This window comes from Podarcis bocagei, assembly GCF_964188305.1.
Source record: "Podarcis bocagei genome assembly, chromosome: 1".
In the NCBI taxonomy this organism is placed as follows: domain Eukaryota; kingdom Metazoa; phylum Chordata; class Lepidosauria; order Squamata; family Lacertidae; genus Podarcis; species Podarcis bocagei.
The window spans coordinates 62,579,994-62,599,921 of record NC_138125.1 but is presented as its reverse complement, the minus strand read 5'-3'; the positions used below and the strand labels follow the sequence as shown (position 1 = coordinate 62,599,921).

The 19,928-nt window shown below is 41.0% G+C and overlaps 1 protein-coding gene across 4 annotated transcripts in view; it reads right to left on the bottom strand.

Moving 5' to 3' along the window:
* NELL1 (neural EGFL like 1) overlaps positions 1-19,928 on the bottom strand; it is a 379,279-nt gene that overhangs the window by 223,554 nt on the left and 135,797 nt on the right. For all 4 annotated transcript variants that reach the window (XM_081164500.1, XM_081164499.1, XM_081164502.1 and 1 more), the window contains exon 12: positions 13,585-13,713. In XM_081164500.1, the coding sequence (XP_081020626.1) occupies positions 13,585-13,713 (129 nt within the window). The remainder of the gene's footprint in view (positions 1-13,584; positions 13,714-19,928) is intronic.

Here is a 19,928-nt window from a genome sequence, read left to right as displayed (position 1 = left end):
AAATACTACAAAACACTATTAATTCTATATTACTTGACTGTGATTATTTTTCTAAATGTCAATTAGATGTTTTTACCAAAGATTAACAGACAAGCTATTGAATATGATTTTATGCTCATAATCCAGCAGTCTATTTAATGAAAGGGGGACTAAGAAGTAAATAAACAGGAAATGTTGCTTTTACCTCTGCACAGCACCAAAGATAACTGAATAAGTAATTGACCTTTCAAAACAAGGACTCCGATCCAGTCATCCAGAAACCAAGTGCACCTAAGAGGTTTCCAATTAATCCTCTAATTTAGGTCCTATGTCTCTTTTCTATCAAATATAGATAAAAGGTTGGAAATCACTCCAACTGAAGCAGCACCCTCTGCAGAGTGCTAAGAGGGCCAGCCTCCTTATTAGGAACTAAAGGTCAATAAAAGAAAAAAGTCTCTGTAATATCTACTTTTATTTACTTCTTGCCTTTCTCATCTATTAAGACATGGAAGAGCTGAAATGAGAATGAAAAATGATAACACTGGCAGACTTCAGCAACAAGGCTTACTCAAAAATTCATTGGGAAGCTTCAGAAACTCTAGAAAGTTTAAAACTTTGGTTAGATCAGGGGTCTGCAACCTTTAAGACAAAAAGAGCCACTTGGACCCGTTTCCGAAGGAAAAAAAACTGGGAGCCGCAAAACTCGTCATTATAAAAATAACCTTTTTGTCACTTTTTTATTATTTCTTTGTTTGACCCCTCAGAATTACTCCTCCTCATAGAAATAAACGTTAAATTAACAAGTTACCTTTGTGTGTGTGTGTGTGTTCTTCACTCCCCTTCAAAACAGTGACCAGCGTACATGCCCCTTACAATGTAGTGGGTGGGCGGGAAGGTGACGTCAGGACGGTGCGTGACTAACGCATGCACTACCCCCATACGTCACAGCTAGTACAGCGCCTGCCACAGTGGGGAGTGTCGGGGCGCACAATGCGCCTCCTCCCCTCGCTAGTATCTGCCCTGGAGCCGCGGCAAAGGTGTAAAAGAGCCACATGCGGCTCCAGAGCCGCGGGTTGCAGACCCCTGGGTTAGATCAAAAAGGGATTGGCAAATCAGCAGTAAAATAGCAGAGCTGATTCAATGTAAGTAAGTGTAGAATGGTGCACAATGTGGCAAATATATGTATATATGTAACAAAATCCACCCTGCACTCTGGGACAAATGCAAACAACTAGCCGTTTGGAGAGCTGAAACAGAGTCCTCACATAAGACAGACACACACACCAACAAACTCCACAAACTAGAGAAACGCCAGAAGCCCAGCCACCCTCCACAACAACCCATGAAACAAACAGTACATAACATATCAGACAGGATCCTCACCTCAACTGAAACCAAAGTACTCTCCAAAGGTTTCAACTTTGCAGTCGCCCCGAGACGCATCCCCACGGAAAACATCATATGCGGAGTCGAAGCTAGCCTAACCAAAATCAACCCAGATGAAGCCAATAAAATCAGACTTGAAGTCACCAACATCCTCTGCTCCAGCAAACCACCCAGAAGCAATTTACACAAAGAAGAACAGAAAGCACTCACCAACCTGAGGAAAGACAACAACATAATCATTCTCCCAGCAGACAAAGGTAATGCCACTGTTGTGATGAACACATCGGACTACCAAGCAAAACTATCAAATCTACTCCAAGACCCTACCTACCAACCTATAAAAACAGATCCCACCACCTATCTGGAAAAAACCACCAAATCCAAAATAAAAGCCTCTCCTATCAGTGAAGAAATCCAGCTAAGAATCATCCCCAGAGAAAAATCATCCAGATGCCCCAAACTCTACGGTCTCCCCAAGATACACAAAGAAGGAACACCACTCAGACCAATAGTCAGCTCCATAGGCTCACCTCTACAAAATCTCGCTAAATTTCTCGCTAAGCAACTTCAGCCCTATGCAGAATCTATCGCTTCACACGTTACAAACTCCTTCCAGTTCATAGAAACAATAAAGAAGCAAAACCTACATCCCGACGACCTACTTGTGAGCTTCGATGTTGTATCTCTCTTCACACAAGTGCCCATTGATGAAGCCTTGACAGCCATTCAAAACAAATACAATCCCCCCGAATACATCCTGGACCTGACCAACCACTGCCTAACCAACACGTACTTCATCCACAATGGACAAAGATATAAACAGATAGAAGGAGCACCCATGGGATCACCCCTCTCACCGGTCATCGCAAATCTGTACATGGAACACTTTGAAACCAATGCTTTAGACAAGTCAGAACACAAACCCAAACTTTGGCTCAGATATGTTGACGACACCTTTGTAATTTGGCCACACGGGAAGGAAAAACTAGATAGCTTCCTCACACATCTCAACAGCCTACACCCCAAAATACAATTCACTATGGAAATAGAAGCCAACAACCAACTTCCCTTCCTTGACGTCCTAATCTACAAAAAACCTGATGGCTCCCTAGGACACACTATCTACCGGAAAAAAACACACACCAACCGCTACTTACATGCACAATCACACCACCACCCTGCACAAATAAACTCCGTAGCCAAGACTCTCATCTCCAGAACCAAACGCCTGGCTGACAAGGACCACTTGACAACTGAGTTACAGAATCTCTCAAATGTGTTAATCGCCAACGGATACCAACAAAACAGGGTTACGAAGCTAATCCAAAAAGAAACACCCCCCAAAAACCAAGACACAGAAGAAAACAATGGCATGGCCCTCCTTCCTTATATCAAGGGCACTACAGATAAAATTAGCAAAATCCTCCATAAACACAATATCAAAACAGCCTTTTGCACCAACCAAAAAATAGCCAATATCCTCAGAAACCCAAAAGATAAAATCCAGTTAGAAAACCAAGGGGTCTATGAAATACCCTGCAAAGTCTGCCCAGCCACGTACATTGGACAAACAAACAGACGAATAAATGCACGTATCGCAGAACACAAGAATGCCGTCAAAAAAGAAGAAAAAACTTCCTCTCTTTACCAACACATGAAAGAAACAGGACACGAAATTAATTTTGCAGATTCCAAATTGCTCTTTAACATGGAACATCACCACAAGAGAATAATCATGGAAGCCATCGAGATAGAGAAACACCCTCACAACATGAACAAGCGTGACGACACGTCCCGCCTGCCAGACATCTGGAAATTAGCCCTCCCCACAAAAACCGACACCAGAACCAGAGACACACAGAACGCCATCTCCAATCAACCACACCAGACCCAAACCCAGACCCTCTCCACAGATAAAGTACAGACACCATCCAGTAGCCAAACCATAGTGGCACCTCCGGATGCTGCACCCCCCTGCAATCCCTACACAGATCTGGCTGGCACAGGGCACAAAACCACAGCTCGCCCCTATACACGAAGCCAAGCCAGAGCACAACTAAGTGCAGTACAGCCATCTTCTCAGAAAAACTTTTCACAAGCTCAAGAGGTCAAGACACGAAAGCTTTAGCAACTAATCCACACCTAATGACCCTCCTAAGTGGTACTCAGAATATCACTCAAGAAATCACTCAAGATATCCCTCAAGTAATTAAGGAACAAAAGAAGAAAAGGCACACTAACCTGGGAACTCCCTCTCTGCCCAGAACGTTGGAGGCTATACACCACACCCCCTCAACAGTATTTATAGGAACTCAAACACTGAGATCCTGCTCTGTTCTAGTAACAAGAAGCCGAAAGCACCAGCCTGAAGATGACGAGTGAGACCTCGTCGAAACGTCGCCTAGACACCCCAACTCTTACACGGGAAGACACCCGAAGACACCAAAACCTGCATATATATATATATATATAGAGAGAGAGAGAGAGAGAGAGAGAGAGAGAGAGAGAGTGTTTCACATATAAGTTCAAGAGGCCTGAATTGTTGGTGACCGACCAGGAACAGAACCTCGGGATCATGGCTCAATGAAGATATCAGCTCAGATGTGAAATGGGTAAATACCATGCCAAGGATCATTAGGAAAGGGATTGAATATAAAACTGCCAATATCATCATGTTGTTATACAGTCATGTGGCATGACTGCACTTGGAATACTGTATACTGTTCTGGTCATCTATCCCCAAAAAAGAAAGTTGTAGAGCTGGAAAAGGTTCAGAAAAGGGCAACCCAAGTGATCAAGGTGTTGGAGAAACTCCCTATGAGGAAAGGTTACAACTGTAAGACCCTCCTGGGGAACTGGCACACAGACTGTCCCTTGATCCATGCATTTCATGGGGAATAGGCCCAACTATGAGTAGCAACTGCCACCACAATCAAGAAGCAATCAATAATTTTGACTTAATTGACATTTTAGCCCTTGTTACAAGTTCCCACTCCTTTCCCCCAGGCAATTCCGGTCCTAATCCTCACACACAGGGTCACAAAAACAAGGCCTTCTGCACTTTACTGTGGTTCTCCACTGACATGGCTGCTGTAAATGCTCTCTGTTTAGTGTGGTCCCAGCAATCCTGGTGGGTTGGACTTCTGAGCGGGCTCCCAGCAGCACCCTTCTGCAGGCTCTGAGACCTGAGGAGACATATGTCCAGCTGCCTTCTGGTTGGCAGTCTTCTGATCCCAAGGGTCACAGCCGGTGGGGTAATTCCCCAGTTGCTTCTCCCCCCTCCCCCAAAGGACAAGGTGGCAGGTAATGCCTTTTCCCAAGACTCCATGTCCCTTCCTGGAGACAGAGATAGCTGTAGGAGAGCTACAAGCTTCTTCGTGTTGCTGTTTTTCTTTTGCTTGTCAATCAGTCAACTCCCTCTGACTGCTGTCTCTAGCAGGAACTCCAAGAACCCTCATTAGTCTTAGCTGGTGGTAGCTGTTCCTTGTTCTACTCCTATCTTGGTTGGTTTGACTGAGATGCAGAAGACTGGAGCCTTCTTGAAGGGACAGTCACAGGATGGCCACTGTGCCCAAGACTCTCCACAACATTTGGGGCCTTTTAGTTTAAAGAAAATGAGAGGGGAGGAGACGGGAGGGTAGAGGAGCATAAAATTATGCACAGTATGGAGAAAGACGTTTCCCTCCCTCTCATATTACAGTAAAACTCTGAGGCACCTAATGAACCATCTTGGAAGATTCAGGACAGCCAAAAGAAAGTCCTCCTTCACACAATGCACAGTTAAAACTGTGGAATTTGCTCATACAAGATGCAGTGATGACCACCAACACAGATGGATTTCTGTTTTTAAGATTTTTCCACTGGAGAAAAATTAAAAACTAGTTTTGAAATTAAAATCCATTCTCACAAGCAAACACATAGTCTGGATGCAGTTCCTATGATGCACATTGCAGCACACAATTCCCTGATTTACATTCTTAGAAGTCTAAACAAGTTAGGAGACAATATAGCAGGGTGTACAGCAGTTTTGATTCATTTCTTATATTGTAATTTTGTTCTGACATGGATACCAAAACCTGAGTTTCAGAACACTTCTCCAGAATATATTGAGTAACAATGCATATGTGGCTAAGAATCTTTCATAATTTGTCTGTCTGGATACTACTGATATCCTACTGTGCAATATCGGGAGGGGAACAGACAATTGTTATGAAAAAAGCAGCATGAGATGTATCCCTTAGGGGCAAATAGAGAATTAGGGCAGACAGACGATGTAGAGAAACCTACAGTAGTCTACAAGTCAATTGATTCAGGAGACATGGATGCAACATCCAGCAGTTACTGCAGTGGGAGAATATGTAATTAGAGGAAAGGAGAGCAGAAGCCACCCAAGCTGCTGGTGCCTTCAAAGGCATCCGTGATACAGTCTGAAACTCTGTGATCCATGGAGGATGGACTGCAGATCAGAGGAAAGCACGCCACTTGGACAGAGATATGTGCAATAGCACTGTCAGCAACCTGCACTCAAGGGGAGCTGAGGACTGATGCCTGTTCAAGACACAGATAACATGTCTGGATAGAAAAGAAAATGTGCTTTCTACAACTTGAAGAGGATGGGAACATAGTGAAATTATTCTAAGTGGCTGAGTCGGAATCATGCTAGATTCCCAAATGGGTTAGAGATAGCCAATTCGAGAGAATAGGGAACAACAGATATAGAAACAGATACATAGATATGCATGCATATAACAAAACAACCAGGGGAAATCTGAGAGGAAAAGAGTTTTAATTAAAAGTTCTGGTAACAAGCATTTTAAAATGATTATTAAAAGCTTGTAGTCATGAACATGTTATTTGAAGGATACCTGAAAATTACCACCCTCCATTTTATGAATAATCTGGTATGTTTTAAAACCTTGCAATCTGAAATTCAGTCATAGGACATGCACTGGATGTTTAACCCTTCCCCTGTGCTATTTTACAAACTACACAGAGAAGGGGCAGGGAATTATGTATGGGGGATAAATGTGTTCTGTTCACATGCAAAGCTAACTTGCACTTTCTGAACAAATACCCCTGCAGAGCTAACCTGTGAAATTTGCACTTTTCCACATGTTGTGATGCATACAAAAATCATGCACTGAAGTGTGTGCAAACATGCATGTATCAGTAAAAATAAAATAGAAGAAATAAATGAGGGAAATTGCTTGTAAAATTTGAATATGTAAATAAAATGAATTAAAAATGAATTTATTGGAGGAAATGTGACTGCAAAAGTATGGTTGCCATTTGGGAGGAAGGGCGATCTGAATCCCCCACCGCCCAGAGGGGATCCTGTGCTCTGCTTGGGGTGAATAGCCAGCTGGCCTCTTGTTAAGATATGGGAAGAGCCGGGGTGGGTTTTACCAGGTCTCACGAAAGGTGTGTGCCTCTAGTCCAGGGGTGTCAAACTCAAATTCATCGGGGGCCGCATCAGCAGTTTGGTCACCCTCAAAGGGCCGGTTGTATCTGTAGGACTATGTGTCCACTCTTTAAAGTGGAGGTTTCCTGTGTAGAACGGCCAGCGCCGCTAGAGGGCAGACGTTCTCTGGCTTGTAGGCTGCCGCGCATGCGCTGAAGAGGCGGCTTTCTTGTGTCAAAAAAAAAGAAGAGCGAGAATAAAAGGTGAAGGCTGGCGGTCGTCGTCGGCTACACGGGCCACATGACGAGGTCTGGCGGGCCGGATTCGGCCCACGGGCCTTGTGTTTGACACCCGTGCTCTAGTCTGAATTTATTTGCACCGGGCTTCTTGCTGCAGTGCTGAAACCTCTAAGGCAGGATCCACATTTCCCCCTTTCCATTTACCCTTGCCTGAAGGAGTGGAAGAGCAGAGGCTGTGGCCACAACCGATACCAGGCTTTGCTGTTCCAGTGACATCAATGGAGAGGAGAGCAAGAGGACAGAAGAGAGTGCTCAATACATGTGCTTGAAAGGAGGGTGCAGTGGCTGCTATATAAAGGTCAGGAGTGTGGGGCCAAAAGACAGTGGACTCCAGCAATTGTTTGGCGGGAAGAAAGAAATAGCCTTGTAGGGGCTGAATACGGATCCCTGCCTGCCGAAAATCAGTCAAGGAGGGGAAGAAAAGTAGTAGAAAGAAAATGTTTAGTTTTGTTAAAAATATTAATGCAATAATGGGAGCAGCCTTTCCAGGAGGAAGGGAGCTACCATAAGGCAACAGAATTTATGAGGAGAGCAAGAAAGACAGAAAGGGTTGAACTGATTGTTAGGAGTAGGAAATGCAGGAGTGAACAGCGAGATGTCTGCTTAGTAGAGGCAGGAGCAAGAAACTGATCAAGAGCCTCCCCCCTTTCTGAACAGCTTTTTGCCTCTGCCTTTGTCACCAGAACAGAACTGGAGCCCAACCCAGTGACTGCATAATGCCTGAAATAAATTGAATTTTCACGCAGACTTTTAAAGGGGGGAAAAATATGCAGATAGACACAAAAATGGAAGTGAACTGAAGAATGGAAAATAAAGGTGCAATATAAATAAAGAATTCAAATATATCCATCCATGATGATGAGTACACTGATCAGTATGTAATTAATTTCTTATTGCAACAAATAGATAATAGGTGGCAGTTCACTACTTTCTCTTTTTCTCTCATTCGTTCTTTAGATTTCCCACTTAACAACATGCCACTGCTGGAAAAATAAATGGAGTTGAGTAGACCATTGTTCTACTGTAGAATGCTATTTCTTAAATTCTACCATTTATTTCATATGTATATGTAAAGCTACGTTTGATAAAAAATGAAGGCTTTCAGTATTGAAAATGAATGTTTGCAAACATGTAGTCCCACTTCCATGTTTGCTAAATTAGGGTGTTTCTCTGGTGGGGCACTTGCAAGAAAGGATCACTTGTGTATGGGAAAGGTACTTAAGCTGTCCCAAACCCAATGATTATCCCATGTAAACACCCCTACTATTCCAATTATATTTTTGTGAAATATCAGTGTAACGAATGGCATGGTTTGCATGGGCCTAAAAGATGACCTGTGGTCAGCATGTCCACAACTCAGAAACATCAGTGCCTCGATAGAAAGTGCTTTCTGCAGCCTGAGAGAGAACCTACTGAAATATTTTCCAGTGGATAATTCTGAACCATGCTAGAATCCTATCTGTGTAAAAGGTTGATAGTTCACTGCGAACATGAAGGACTAAACATTTTTTTTTGCCTTGCTAAGGAAAGGGAAAACCTTATTTTTAATTAAAACCTCTGGGAAAAGGCAGCTATCCAAAAATATTTTTGATGTGAACTTGTTTGTTTTTCTGAACCACTCAGAGAAGTTCCGTTATGGGGTAGCTATATAACCTTAGTTAATGAATAAATAAATAAATAAATAAATAAATAAATAAATATGAGCACTCTGCTTAAAGTACGGTTCCGTCTATTAGCAAACCCAAATAGTCCAGTGCCTATCAGCTTGAAAATGAAACAGGGCCAATAGAACATGTGAGCTTCAGGTACAGAATACTGATTGCCGTTGATCCAACAGAAAGATGTCCTACCTTCCTCACTACGTAACTATAAAAAGTTTGTATTTGAAACTAGCAGCCCTCTAATGCAGTAGTTTTGAACCCCTAGCCACCATTCTGAATCAGGCCAACAGAATGGTTTCTCAAGGGCTCTAGCCCTTCCTCCAAGGTCCAACCATTCTTTTAAGAAAGCAGATGTTCAGTGTAATTCAGCTGGCGAGTCACAGCAGGCACTCTTGGTTCTCAGGACCCCTCCCCTTTCCCATGTGCGTATGTGTGTGTAAAAAGGGTGTGTGTGTTGAGAATTACAAAATAGTGAACCCAGGAGAAAGAAAACAGGCTTGGAGAAGGGAGGGGACCTGAAGAAAAATACATGTGTGAGGAGGCTAGCCTTGAAGTTTATTAAAAGTGCAAGGCTTCTTAAAGGGCAATACCATTGCTGCAATATAGAAGATCTGGGGTGGTTAATGGGGAGAAGAGAGAAGATGGGTGGACAGATGGAGGGGCATGAGACTGCTTATTATCATTGCTATTAGTATTATCATTGATTCAGCACATTCTGGACTAGGATACAATTCAGATCAGCTGAAGAGACAGGAAACCTTGGATCTCAAAAGAAGCAGTATGAAACACGACTTCTATTTCATTTCCTTTGAAACAATGGAATGAAATTCAGACCATTATCACAGCAATATTTATACTAATTATCTCTAGCTCTAGCTGTCTCTATGACCACTTATGAATACATTTGTGTGTTTTAAGTAAATGTGACATGAGAGCAGTACCATGCTAAAGACTGCTCTCAAATGAATCTCTAATATAGCAGCAAAAAGGGAGCATTTTCACAGCAACTTCCTATGTCATTGGTTCTAGGTGAAAAGCAAATAAAAATCCCAAAGTATGTGTATTTGGGGCTATAACACAACATCTGGCCCAACGGATGAATTTTAAACACTCCAGGACAGCAAGACATAATGGAGAATTTATATCTGATGTCCCGGTGATACTGCAATCTATTATTTCTCTCTTCTCTCGCACCCACCATCTGTGAAGTGGAATTGTGGTCTTTCTAGATACAGAAGAACCCTGCATACAAAGGCATAACAGGTCCTGATGCATACATTCACAATAAAATGGTGCTGAAATAGCATGCTGGAATAACAGGAATGCTTGAGCATTTGGAAGCCCAGTTTACCTGAAGAAGCGTCTCCACCCCTACCCATTCTGCCTGGACAATGAGGTCCAATGCCGAGGGCCTTCTGGCAGTTCCCTCGCTGCGAAAAGCAAAGTTACAGGGAACCAGGCAGAGGGCCTTCTCGGTAGTGGCGCCTTCCCTGTGGAACGCCCTCCCACCAGATGTCAAAGAGAACAACAACTACCAGACTTTTAGAAGACATCTGAAGGCAGCCCTGTTTCGGGAAGCTTTTAATGTTTGATGGACTACTGTATTTTAATATTTTGTTGGAAGCCACCCAGAATGGCTGGGGAAACCCAGCCAGATGGGCAGGGTATAAATAATAAATAAATTATTATTATTATTATTATTATTATTATTATTATTATTATTATTATTATTATTATCATCATCATCATCACCACCACCACCACCACCACCACCATCATGTGAATCAGTCTATTTATAAAATAAGTGCAGTCATGTTGGCTCATTAGATAAAAAAAATTACCTTTATTGGGGCTAACCAAAGCTTTACAAAATAGTCAGCAGTCTTTGTAGTTGTCTTCTTCAGGTCAGATATCATGTTAAACAAAAACAGGAAAAGGTCCATATGTATGTTTTGGAACATGGAATTTCAGATTACAGTAGAAACTTTGTTTTCATGATTCACCAGATGATATATGGGATGGGATCACTGTGCTTTCACATGGGTTGATTCACAGAATCATTGAATCACAAAATGGCAGAGTTGGAAGAGACCCTGAGGATCATCTAATACAATTCCTCTGCAATACAGGAATATGTAGCTGTCCCATACGAGGATCAAACCTGCAACCTTAGCATTGTCAGCACCACACTCTAACCAACTGAGCTATCCTGGCAGATTGAGCCAGAAATACTGTAATAAATACGATTTTTTTTGTAATTTGAGATTTGTTTCTTATAGCTCAACGCTAGCCCTCTTCATCCATGCATGTATGGGGAAGAATACTAGTAGCTTTTCAGATCAGCTAAGCAGAGCTGATACCCACAAATCTCTTTCTGCTGAACACTCCTTAGTCTTATCTCCCTGTTCCAGCAATATATTTTAACAGCTTGTCAAGGGTGTCATCTCTTCTCCATTTCAAATATAGATGGATGGAAGCCAGCTCAAGAATAATTCTAAAGAAAGCACTTTTTAAAAATGGAAAAGATCCATGAAGGCCAAGCTCATAAACACTAATGCCATAAATAGAGAAAACCAAAAAATAGTACAAGCCAAAGTGAATGCCAGTTTATCACATTAATATATGTACAACACAAAACATTCAGAAGTCTTCCTAGAAAACTGAACCATATAGAGAGGGGAGAGCAAAAAGGAAAGGGGGGGCAGGAAGACAGATGTTCAGCCAGGACAATTTAAGGCTGTTCTTCAGCAGTGACAGAAGCAGCAGCAGATTACATCTCTCCTCATCCCCAAACAGCACAGGAAAACACATTCTGCCCATTATCTGATATCTTTGGACATTACCTAGAGCAGCCATGGCCAAACTTGGCTTTCCAGCTGTTTTGGAACTACAACTCCCATCATCCCTAGCTAATGGGAATTGTAGTCCCAAAACAGCTGGAGGGCCTAGTTTGGTCATGCCTGACCTGGAGGAATGGTGTCCTATTCTGGTGATGAGTGGAAGCCTTCAAGGCAAGAGGAGATTCTGGGGGAGAGGGAGAAGAACCCAACCTTGTAGTGTCAGTTTATCAGCATATCAAACTGGAGTTGTAGGACCTTTGATATTTCCAGGCAGAAAACTCTGACATGGTGTATTGCTCAGGTGAGATGCAACATCCCTCCTTGGGCCGAAAGCCTTATAGTGTAGCCCTTGGGCTTGGAACCTATCACAGTCAATTCCCATTCCATGTCTTGCCTTTGCTTGTGAGCAGGTATAGTTTAGCATGAAGCCCATGGTCTAACAAAAGGGCCAATTCTCATGGAGTGCTGCCTCCAGGGGAACTAATGTAGGGCTCTCTAGCTCAATCTCGGGGTCCAGCTTGGTGTTAGTGGCACTGGTCCTCCTGATCCAGCTAGCTTCTCCTTCGCCATGTCAGAGGACTAGCAAGTGCCCTGTGATCATGGTCATGAAAGCACAAGTTATTCATGCTTCTTTTTCCAAACATGTCCAGCGAATGTCTTAAGCACCCCAAAGTGCTAGAGAATGAAGATAAGAGAAGATACATTTCAGACCTCCTCGTACTTTTAGTCCTGTGCTGGTGCCTTATCTCTTTTTCTTTCAAAACAACAATATTAATCCAAGTTTGAAAGTTTAAAAAATGACTTTAATCCAAAACATGGAATTTTACAACACCAAAAGCTTTGGGTCCCTTTAGGGATGTCTCATTGTTGTTTTGAGCTGCAGGCTAAGAAATTAACAATGACAACTTTTAATCAATTAAATTGAGACTGGACAAAGAAGATTCACAATGGGAGGGAAAAAAATCTATTCTGTTCAAGGCACTTGTCTCAACCAAACCAGGGTTAGGTACAACAAAAACTGAGTCTTTCTAAATTCACTGCACTCCTCATGCATTAACATTGACACCAAGTGAGGCCTTTCTATTTCGTTACCAACAATAGGTCTCAAAAAGCCATTTATGAAACTCAACAGTTTCCGATCAAGACAAGGGAAACAAACAGACATGTTTCATTACATGCTTGAAACTTCAGCACTGAAGGATCATGATGGATGGTATTCCTATGCATGTTCAGCAATGCAAACAATTTCTGAATGGCAAGTGAGCTAGCTTGTCCACGGAAACCCAGGAAAGGGGGAGACATTGACAAAATTTTCCTGTATGTAATAAACAGGGTTGCTTTGTAATGAGTATCCACAGAAGCACCCCAGCCACAGAGACAGGTTTTTTAACAAGTTAATACTATGGGGTAAACAGTATTTGCAACTCATCACACCTCACAAGATGCTATCTACAGTCACAACATCTTATTGATTTATGTTTAAAATGTACCGGTATATTCTGCTCTTGAACGGAATACCTCAGAGCAGTCCACGTCATTAAAAGAAGGCCATAAAATTACTTCTAAAAAGCCTACTATCTGTAGATACAGTGATACATGGGTCACATTTTTACCTCAGTCAAAAGGCAGGATGAAAACAATCTTTGCTTGTTGCCTAAATATACTATTATCAACTGTTCTCAATTTGTGACACAGATTATTCATGTCTGGAACAACATAGTTGCCATCAGCCTAAGCAGCAGTATTACTGGAATTTATATATTGCAAAGACAATCACAAACAGAAGGGTGACATTTTAACATGCTAGGAAGTCAGGCAGTCACTTGGGAACTTCACAATGAAGTTTCCATCTGTCTGGGTCATCTGAACTTTCTACATATAGAATCAAATGAGGATATTATCATTTATACTACCATGAAGATTGAACTTGATAATGAAATGCTCTGTTCTGCTTTTGTTTTAACAGCACATTTCTCACCAGACCACAATGAAGTTACTTTGCGGAACACATTATTTACCTTCACAATAGGCAGAATCCCCTTGGACGGAGACATAACCACTTTTGCATTCACAAGTAGCTCGCGTGTTCCAGTTCCTGCATTCTGAGTTTTCACCACATCTGTGACCTTGTGCACAAAAATTATGACCTGAAAAATAAAGCACATTCAACAATGTATCAGAGTAAGTGAAAACAATAAAAAGCTTAATCCTAAATCAGCAATTATACTATTTAATTTAGATAGGAATCCTAGCAGTAATACAATATCATTTAACTTCCATGCTAACATAATGTACTTTACCCTTTCATAGAATTTTAGAATTGGAGGGAACCACAAGGGTCATCTAGTCCAACCCTCCGCAATGCAATGCAGGAATATTTTGCCCAACATGGGGATTGAACCCACAACTCTTATGATTAAAAGTGTCATGCTCTACCGACTGAACTATCAAGGGCATCACACTATCAAGGGCCTGTGTGCTTAATTGTCTATATTTACACTGATCTTCTACTGAAACTAATCACACCACTTTTAAGAATGCTGTCATAACAGATGAAAAATTCCATAGCATGAGAATCTTCTGTTAAGGGACACATTTTCTTAATGGTACTCCACTGAGAGGCCATATGCTGAAGCGGGGCACAGCCACAGCTAGCAATGATAAGAGCTTGAAACAAAAGTGTTCTGGATTAATTAATCTTAAATAAAGAACACCCTGCTTAAATTTTCATCAATAGATTAGAATTCTCAGTCATATGCAAGTGCACTCAGCATTAAGTCTCACTGGAGCTTTATATGGTGGGCTCTCAAATAAATATATAGGGCAGGGGACTTAGCTAATGTCCCATCAATGGAACTCCTGTGCAAGGACTTCCACTCGAGAAATGGGATGTTCCATCCTCTCCTCCGCCCACATACTCCTACCCTTGAAATTGGCTCGGGGGGGGGGCATATCATGCCGGGAAAACATAGTGCAAAAAGAGCTTTTAAGCTCTCTGCCTTGCCTGCATTTAACGTGCAGATTTTCAACCAGCCGGCCTTCAATCACATATGGTTGAAATCACACAAGTTAAATGCGCACACAATGTGATTTATACTAATATAACAGGTCAGGACACGTTGTTCCAGAATGCAAGGGGAAGCAATTCCTGAATACTTTTGTGCACTACACACAAACATAGAAGCCTACCAACTGATTCTCAAAGAGATGTTGGGGAGATGGGGACGGATTTCTGTTCCCCAATGCATACAACCAGGAAAAAGCTTTTTTTAAAAAAATAAAATAAAACCAACAATGTATATTTATCAAATAAAATGCTGCCCCTTCAAATTATTCTTAAACCACACAGAAATGGGAAGACAAACACTTTCAAAAGCCAGCAAAAATATGGAGGAAACTACCAGGAAAGAAGGCATTGTGAAGCAAATCTTCAAGATGCAGTGGGGGTGCATAAAATGTGGTTGATTCAACATCCATGATCCTCTAAAGCTACCTGTGTAATTATTTTTATATTAATTTATTATCTACCCTTCACCCTAAAGTCTCAGGGCACATTGCAACAATTAAAACACAATATTATAATCTAAGCTAAAAACAAAGCTAAAACAATTTTCAATCACAAAAACAGAGTGGATCCTAAAAATATGCAGGTGTCAAAAATATACTCAGGTGTCAAAAGCCAGGAGAAAGGTGTGTGATCAGAATTCACTAACTGCTGTATAATGAAGATGCCTAACAGACCTCTGTGGAACACAATTGTATATGGAGATGTTATTTATCAGATTTTTGAGCCCAGCTTTTTTCCAGAATGAATCCAAGCATATCACAAATCCACAAAAAAGTAAAAACAAAACAAAAGCAAATGATAGGTTTCTGCTCCTTAAAATCCTAATAATAATAATAATAATAATAATAATAATAATAATATCACCATCATCATCATCAACAACAACAACCAGGATTCAGGGTATTGCTCCTTCTAAAGACAGCCTACATTACGTTTCCATCTTTCAATCTTTGTTTCAATGTAAAGGGACCAATAGTTAAACCATTAAGGATTTCAATAATATTTTTCAAACTGAAGAAAATGCTTATGTGAACTTAACCTACAGTGTTACTGGCTGATCTCACACTAATAGTATACCAACCGCTCCAATTTTGCTCCAACAAGTCAAGCTCAAAGGAAATGGTGACAGACAGCACAACAAATATGTTAATGGTTATACTGAATCAAAGTCTTATTTAGATGACAATGAGGTGAAAGTGACTTAACATCAAAACAAAAAGCACTGTGAAATATTACAGTAATGCTGCATGTCATTCTAAAATAATGCCAACTTTAAAAAACAACTGTCTTTAATATGTTATTTCTTTTATTCTTTTTCCATTATGTGCAGGGTGAGTCCCCCCCCCCATTAACTTGGTTATAGGAACTCTAGATTGTTATTTCTTTTTAGAAAATATCCCAGTGAAATCTTTTTCAACGCAGCTTGGCTGTCAGAAAGTATGAATTCTTAGAATCTAAGAACTCCATATAGGGAATTTGTGAATTTGTGAGCTCAGTGCGCGCAGGCTTCAGCGTGCGGGCAACTCTCCACAAGCAGCGGGAGCCCAGCGCCGACCCCTCTCGCTCTCCAGGCTTCAGCGAAAGCCTGCATTCGCCCCATAGGACGTACACACATTTCCCCTTCATTTTTGGAGGGGGAAAAGTGCGTCCTATAGGGCGAAAAATACAGTACGTTTAAGAAATAATGATGACATTAATAACTAATCCAAACGACATAGGGCTTTTGTTGATTGAGAAGACAGATTACTGCCTAGAAAAGTATGCCACCTGCACACTTTCCTAGGCAGTATGAAACTGACTACCATTGCTTATGCTCTGGTAGCACACACATTAGCTTACTATAACATGCTTTGTGTATGGCTACCTATGAAGACTGCTCAGAAATGACTACTGGTCCAGAATGCAGCATTAGGGTGTTATTAGGGATGGGCTACTCTGAGCGTGTTAATTCAATTTTGCACTGACTTCATTGACCCAATTCAAGGTGCTGTTTTTGACCTTTAAAGTCCTACATAGTCGGAAGCCAAGATGCCTGAAGCACTGCTTCTTCCTGTGCAAGCCTGCCCAAACGTCAGTTCTCCAGAGGCCCTGCTGTATGCTCTTCCACCACATTACTTTGTATGATGTCACTCAGTTACCCACTGAAATGAAAGCTAGAAAACCTTCAATAGAAAGAGAGCTCACTTCTTGCATGCATCAGAGCAGCCATGCAGATTGCTGGAGAGGAGTGATGAGTTCTAAATGTCACAGAATACTACATTAATGGCAGTGCTATTTTTCTAGAAAAAGAGGTGCTGGAACTCACCATGAGCACCTCCCTCATTCTCTCAGAATAGCAATGACGCCCACCTAAGAGGTGCTGGAACTGAGTTCCAGTGAGTTCTGGCTGGGGAAAAAAGCCCTGGTTATCAGTAAGCACTGTCCCTCATATCCAACTCTCTTGTGGCTACTCTGCTGCCAAAATTTATATTATAAGGTGCTCAAGACAGTTTAGAGAGCTTATGCTTTGGCTAGATTAGAACATAATAAAACAATGTCCCCTTCTGAATTTTAGATCTGACACATTTGTTTTAATTTTTTCATATGGCCTACTGTTAAAACCTTACTGTCTCAAGTTTTAAAAATGAAGGGGGTGGGGATCTTTATATGACTACTTCTCATTTCAGTCCAGCATAGATGACAAGGCAATAGAGCATTAGCTACTACAACAAACAATTTAGAACAAATGTGCAAAACATTCCCCCATACACATAGATGTATGTAATAAATTCACGTAGTACCTTAACAACATCTGAAAAAGAAATAGACTTCCAAAAGGGAATCACATTGAAAAAAGCATATACTCTAGATCTTTGACAAACGAGGTGACCTCTATTCCTTCTTCAAACATTTCAGGTGAATGTTCTTCCAGCATTTAGAGCAATTTTTCTACCCTTGGCTTTCCTTTGATGAGGGCATTCTTATGTCTTTATTACAACTGATTCCACAAGATTAAGTTTTGCTTTTTAAGTTATTTGATTGTGCAATGACCCATTTATCATTTTAAGCTAATTATAATAGTAATCAAATTCTACGCTTCAGGGAATAGGTAGACAAGCTCATTTCATGTTGTTGAATAATTGTACAATTGGCTTGGCACATATCCTTTCAAATGTGTTCCTCCAATTAGTTATAGGTTACAATTCTCAAAAAGTCAAATAACTTAGCAACCTCAGACCTGCTCCCAAGCTACTTAGTTTGAAAATCTATGCACACTCACTTGTAAGTCCCCATGAACTCAAGCAAATAAAAATATGGTTGGAATTGACATGATTTTTCTCATAAATGTAAGACAACTGCTTTATTCCATATGCAATTTCTCTGCCCATGTATGAGAAACGGTATGGGGTGATATTGACCTTTACTTAAGATTATCATCATTTCATTATCTCTTTAAATCACCACCACCCCATGTCTCCCTCCATCTCTCTCTCTCAAGATCATCACCTGTCACCCTGCCACTCTCTAAGAGAGAATGGGGTAGTGAGGAGCTTAAGATATACAGAGTATGGGGCAGCTCTGGCCCCACCCTGCACCAAAACACTACCCTGAGTTATGTGGCACTCAGTGGGAGACTCCATGTAGAATCAATGTTACTTGAGAAGTATTGAAAAAGTTCCTAGTTTTAATTTGCAGTTGTTTGTAAATTTGTTTGCACTTGTATCCAGAACTATTTAGCTATTTATTTAGGCAACAGAATGGTCAAAACAGGCAGGATAGCAACAATAGTCTTTACTAAGACTAACACTACTAAGTCAGGCTGCTACATTTAATTTATCTGTTAAGATTGATTTAAAAGATTTTTAATTAATTAAAAATATGTAACATATCTGTGAAAAAAAATACTAGTTTAATAAAAGTGCCAAAGTGCAAAGCTTTAAGGTTGTAAATCAATCAAAATCCCTGGAGAAAAAGAAGTTGAAATATGCATATAGGCACAAGGCACTATGTTGCACTAATATGTTGCCACTGAATTGCAATAGACGAGCACAGAAATAATTAAACAGAGGACAGCGGAACTGTATTTATTTTTCTCAGAATAAGATCATTTCATGGCTGCTCTCACATATATTCTAAGTAACACAAATGACTCTACATGCATGTATTTTGTACTCAATAAGCTGCTCCCAAGTACAGAAAGAAGCCTTAGAAAAGTTGAGAGCCCTGTTGCTACAATTCTGCATGCAGCAGAACTGTTAAATTTATACTTATCAGCATCTTTCTGGGACTTAATAAAACTGAATTTTAGAGGTGTCTCAGAGTCCCACAGCAATGCATGAGAAATGTCTGATTTTTGCATCTGAGGAAACAGAGCTCCTTCCATTCCCTTTACGCAAAATTGTCTCAAGTCCAGTCTTGGGGCTAGACAGGAAGAGATGGAAAATATGCTAATTGAAGAGCCTCCTGAAAGTGCTGCTGAAAGATATTATAAACCTCTTTTATATAAATAGTAAATGTAAAGGTTAGCAGAGCTACATTATTAATAAAATATTTGCTGCATTTCAACCTCCTCCAACACACACACAAACACGGAAGTTGAAGTAAAAGGGGCTTGCTTCTGAACAGACATGCATAGAATTGCACTGCAAAGTACTCAGTTAAGCACAAGGAGTAACTTCTAACTTGATTGCCACCAATTTAAAAACCACACAACCTAGTTAACATATAGTGACTAAAAATTATGTTATTCAAAAATGTTTAACCATATGCTTTTTTAAAAAAACTCTTTTTCATTTTCAAAGGTTAAGGACATAGAGACATAAGGAGCTACTTTATACTGAGTCAAGCCCAGGGCTTTTTTTCAGCTGGAACTCACTGGAACTCAGTTTCAGCACCTCTCTCATTGCCATTCTAAGAGAATGGGGGGGGGGTGTTCATGGTGAGTTCCGGCACCTCTTTTTCTAGAAAAATAGCACTGAGCCAGACCATTAGGCCATCTAGTTGAATACTCCCTACACTGACTGAAAATGATTCCCCAGGATTTCAGACAGCCCTACCTGGAGACATGGCCATGCAAAGTTGGCAAGAGGTCCAGGTCAGGTGAGAAATGTAGGCTGCATTTCAATAATCTTTACCAAAAGGTTCCCCTTTGCTTCTATCATGGGGAGCTTAGAGTAGGCCCCCTCAAAGTCACAGGCCCATTCCAATTGGCCCCCCTGCCCTCCCCCCTTCTGACTTGCCTGGAGGTGCTGGGGATTAGCCCTGCAAGCAAAGCAACAGCCCATGTTTGTAATCCAAGAAACTGAGTAGCAGCAA